Source organism: Suricata suricatta, chromosome 2 (assembly GCF_006229205.1).
Source record: "Suricata suricatta isolate VVHF042 chromosome 2, meerkat_22Aug2017_6uvM2_HiC, whole genome shotgun sequence".
Classification (NCBI taxonomy): domain Eukaryota; kingdom Metazoa; phylum Chordata; class Mammalia; order Carnivora; family Herpestidae; genus Suricata; species Suricata suricatta.
In genome coordinates, this window is record NC_043701.1 from 148,627,509 (window position 1) to 148,631,880 (window position 4,372).

The window sequence follows — 4,372 nt, forward strand, 5'->3', positions numbered from 1 at the left end:
GGGAAACAAGGAAAGACAATTGTAAAAAAAATCTTTGTTGTTTAAGCTTTTCTTTCTTGACATATGTACTTTGGGATTCTGTAAATTTTGTCACTCTAGGGCACTCATGGAAAATATACCTTTGAAGACTTGTAACAAAGTATTGTGTGGGCTACTGATAATGATGGCAGTGTGTTACCATATGCAGTGAAATGGCACTTATGTTATATTTCTGCTGAAATTTCTCATTTCCAAATATGAACAACTAAATGTCCTCTGAGACTCTGTTATGATTTTAATTCCTGCTTCCTTTTTCCATACTCCTCTAAATGAATTCTCAGTGTTCCAGAGGTTTGTTTTTTTGAACTCTGTGTGTCCTCACTGGGGACAGTAAGTAGCCCTGTGGTAAATATATCATCAGGGCATTTGAATGTATTCTCATTTATGGCTGCAGTGATCGTCAGCTACTCTGAAAGGTAGGGAGCAATTGGTTGATGGGAAAGTGACTAACAACAGAGTCCAAAGGAAAGTGACCTTTGTTGTCTCTTCTTCCTGACTTTCTTGTGGTATGGATTCATAACTGACCAAATTTGATATTTATCATGGACTATGTCATTGTACCCCATAGAATGGATCTAAATATGTTCAGGAATTTTAAATGGTTATATCAGCAAATTCTAGTGCATATTTGTGAAAGTTTCTATTGTCTTGATCTAGGATTTATCAGTCCAATTGCTATAGGGGAAAACTATATCAGTTAATCCTCCATAGTTTAGAAATCTGTCTTCCATGACAAAAATTATTCTTAATAATTTCCTGTTAATTTAAGACTAAAGGCATTCATTGATTTCTTTGATAGTTCAAGGAAAAGTACGCCTCAAGTGAGAGTGTTCTTCCCCACCCTTCTTTTCATTAGCCTAGGAGAAAGATTCTGACTGTTGGAAGAAAAGAGACACGAATTTTCAAAGAAGCTGTTTCCTGTGAGCTGCTTCTTGTTGAGTACTTGACCATGAGAATGACTTGTAGTCTAACAGGTCACGTATTTAAAGCAGAGACTGGTTATGTTTAAGTTTGTGTTGTGGGTCATGCCTAGTGAATGTAATAGGTTGAGCTAGATCAAGGAATTAAGTAAAGTATAATATACTATGGTGGCTTACTCATTAGAACACTGATTTCCAACAGATGCCCAGGCTCATTCCCCAAAGATTGAGTATCAAGTCACTGGCTTCTAGCTACACATTGGCATTAAAAGAAACAAACAATACAATGTTCCTCTAGGGATTGCAATGGGAAGAAAGGTGTAATTCCATCACACCAAAATCTTCCAGTGTACAAAAATATTCCCAGAAAACAATATTGAAGGGTAATTTGTGACTAAGAGCAGAAGGAAAAACTGTTCTACCCGGTGGGTAGAGTGAGAGGGAAACTGACTCACCTAGTAAAGGTTTATTCATTGATTTTGCACAACAAAGTCATGTAACGATGCCCCCAGCTCCTGACATTTAGATACGATTTCTCTTAAACCCAAGGACCGGGTATTTATGAGATATTGTGATAAACCAGGTTTCCTGCTTATTCTTAAGGTCTTGGGTAAACAATCAGGCTGGACCAACTTCAGAGAATTAACTGGTTTGGAACATGCGAATAGGAAAATGTTCCGCCCACCCCAGTTTCTTTTCTTTTTAGTTTTTATTTATTTGTTTGTTTGTTTAGAGATCATGCACAAGTGGGAGAGGGGCAGAGAGAAAGAGACACAGAATCCCAAGCAGGCTCCACATCATCAGTGCAGAGCCCGATGTGGGGCTGCAACTCATGAACTGTAAGAACGTGACCTAAACCGGATCAAGAGTTGGATGCTGAACTGACTGAGCCACCCAGGTGCCCCTCCCCCCATACTTTCTATTTTTAGAGGGCTAAAGTCAGTACATAGGAGAGCTTCATATATTGCACATTATACCTGAAGTATAGAAATTAACACTGTGACCCCATAAAAATATTCTCTGTGGGATGACAATCTTCATTGTTATCTGTTAGTTTTATATATGTTATGTGCTAACAATAATTTTCATTTTTCATTCTTTACCTTATGGACTTATTAAAAATATTATTTTCCAAAGAAGTAAAGTTGCACATTAAAAATTATTTTCAAAAATAAACAATAAGCCTTAGATTTTTACAATTTAATAACAGGAAAAGTTCAAAGTCATTTATAATACAGTATTTAAATAATATAAAATGAACCCTCATTCAGAACTGTAGCTACAAGTAGTCATTATTTATTTTTTAAATAGTGGCCATCATTTAAATGTTTTATTCTTTGATGATAAGAATCACTTGATGACAGTGTTTTCTGTTTAACATATCCAACAGAGTCGATGACAGAGAAATGGAGATAAACATGGAGGTGAGGAATGAGACAACAATCCATGAATTCATTCTGGAAGGGTTTCCTGCCATCCAGCACCTGGGCAACATCTTCTTCCTGATGCATCTGCTGGCATACCTCGCCTCTGTCACAGGAAATATGGTGATCATCATCATCACTTGGGCTGACCATCACCTCCAGACACCAATGTACATTTTACTCAGCACGTTCTCCTTCTCTGAATGCTGTCTTATCACCACAGTTATTCCTAAACTGCTGTCCATCTTTCTTTCAGGAAGGCAAACAATTTCCTTTACTTCTTGTTTCACACAAGCCTTTTCTTTTCTGTTTCTTGGGTCAATAATTTTCTTCCTTATGGCTGTGATGTCCTTCGATCAATACCTGGCCATTTGCAAACCTCTGCACTACCCAGCCATCATGAACCTCAGGGTCAGTTTCCTCCTGGTTTTCTTCTGCAATGCTTTGTCCTTCATCTTCATCCTTGGTTTGGTGCTCAAGGTTTCCCAGTTATCCTTCTGTGGCCCCAATGTCATTTCTCATTTCTTTTGTGACCTCGGCTCCCTGATTCATCTCTCTTGTTCTGACACTGGGTCTGTTGAAATGTATGTCTCTTCCTTGCTCTACTTGTCATTCTGATATGTCTCATTTTAACCATCATTGCATACAGCAACATAGTAGTCACAATTGTGCGACTCCCATCAGCCAGGGAGCGACAGAAAGCTTTCTCCACCTGCTCCTCTCACCTCACTGTCCTCTCTCTGATGTACGGCAGCTGTGTATTTATATATGTGAAACCAAAGCAAACAAACAGGGTGGACTCCAACAGGGAGGCTGCCCTTGTGAACACAGTGGTGACCCCACTGCTGAACCCTGTCATCTACACTCTGCGGAACAAGCTGGTCCACCAGGCTCTGAGGGATGCTCTGTCCAGAGTGAGGTTGCAGAAACAGAACTTTAGAAGGTAAGTGGATCTTCCTGGTCTTCTAGTTCAATTTCTCATTACTGCAGAAATCTGTTCTATAGAATCTCTACATATAGTGATCTAGCACATGCTAATTTTCATCTGGCTGGGTACATCTTACTTTACAATGTAATACTTTTCACTATTTGAAAATTCATCTTTGTTCTCTATATTACGCTGAAAGATATCTTGATGTTCTACTCAGTGGTGTTTTATGAATTCAATTCAGACAACATTTATGGAGAACCTAGTATACATAAATCATATAATACAAAAATTTTAAGCTAAGAATTTAAAACACTGTCAATCAAACAATAAAAATAATTGCTGGTACATTCTTATGCTTGAGTTTTCTGATACCTAAAAAACATAGAAAACATTACCATTTTATGTATTCGTGGCTTGAAATTTTAGAAACAAATTGTTTCTGAAAATTACATAAAGTCACATAATCTCATGAAAACTAATGGTATTTCATTAATTGTACCTTTTATGTAAATGAGCCAGCAGTAGCTGGTTCTTTCTTTGGGTCACTTGGTTTTAGAGGCATAAATAGCTCAGTGTAATTCTAGGTGGTCAGGCACTTTGACTTTGTCATCTTCCAGTGTATCAAATGTAATTAATAATATTGTCTTTAACTCTTTCTTGAACCATAAATAAAATGCAAGTGTTTTTTAATTTGTTCAAGTTTTCCGCCATGTAATTGATGTTGCCAAACCGTGGACCCAATAGGTTACTGAAAGATGGGTGGTCTTGCTCCCAGATTCTCTCCTCACATGTAAGAGATATTTTCTCCTAATGTGACTTTGGGTGTGGGAACTGTCACCATCTTCCAGGTTAAGCTAAATTATGGTCGACATATTATGCAGCAAACACTAACAGAACTCATAATTAGGAAAGTTTCAAAGGGAAATGAGTGCATTGATAATTTAAAAGTGGATTAAAATTGGGTAAGTTATTGTGTTTGTAGCTTCTTGGAATAAGTGGCTCCCCCCCTGAAGACAACTGGCTGTAATGGGAAGTAGTACCTGTCACATCTGACACAA

The 4,372-nt window shown here is 37.7% G+C and overlaps 1 protein-coding gene across 1 annotated transcript; it reads left to right on the forward strand.

Moving 5' to 3' along the window:
- Positions 1-1,846: 1,846 nt before the first annotated feature.
- On the forward strand, positions 1,847-3,586 carry LOC115273130 (olfactory receptor 6C74-like). Its single transcript, XM_029916033.1, is given in 3 exon segments — positions 1,847-1,857; positions 2,350-2,972; positions 2,975-3,586. Coding segments are annotated over 2 exon segments (963 nt in total). The 5' UTR covers positions 1,847-1,857; positions 2,350-2,365; the 3' UTR covers positions 3,331-3,586.
- Positions 3,587-4,372: the final 786 nt, after the last annotated feature.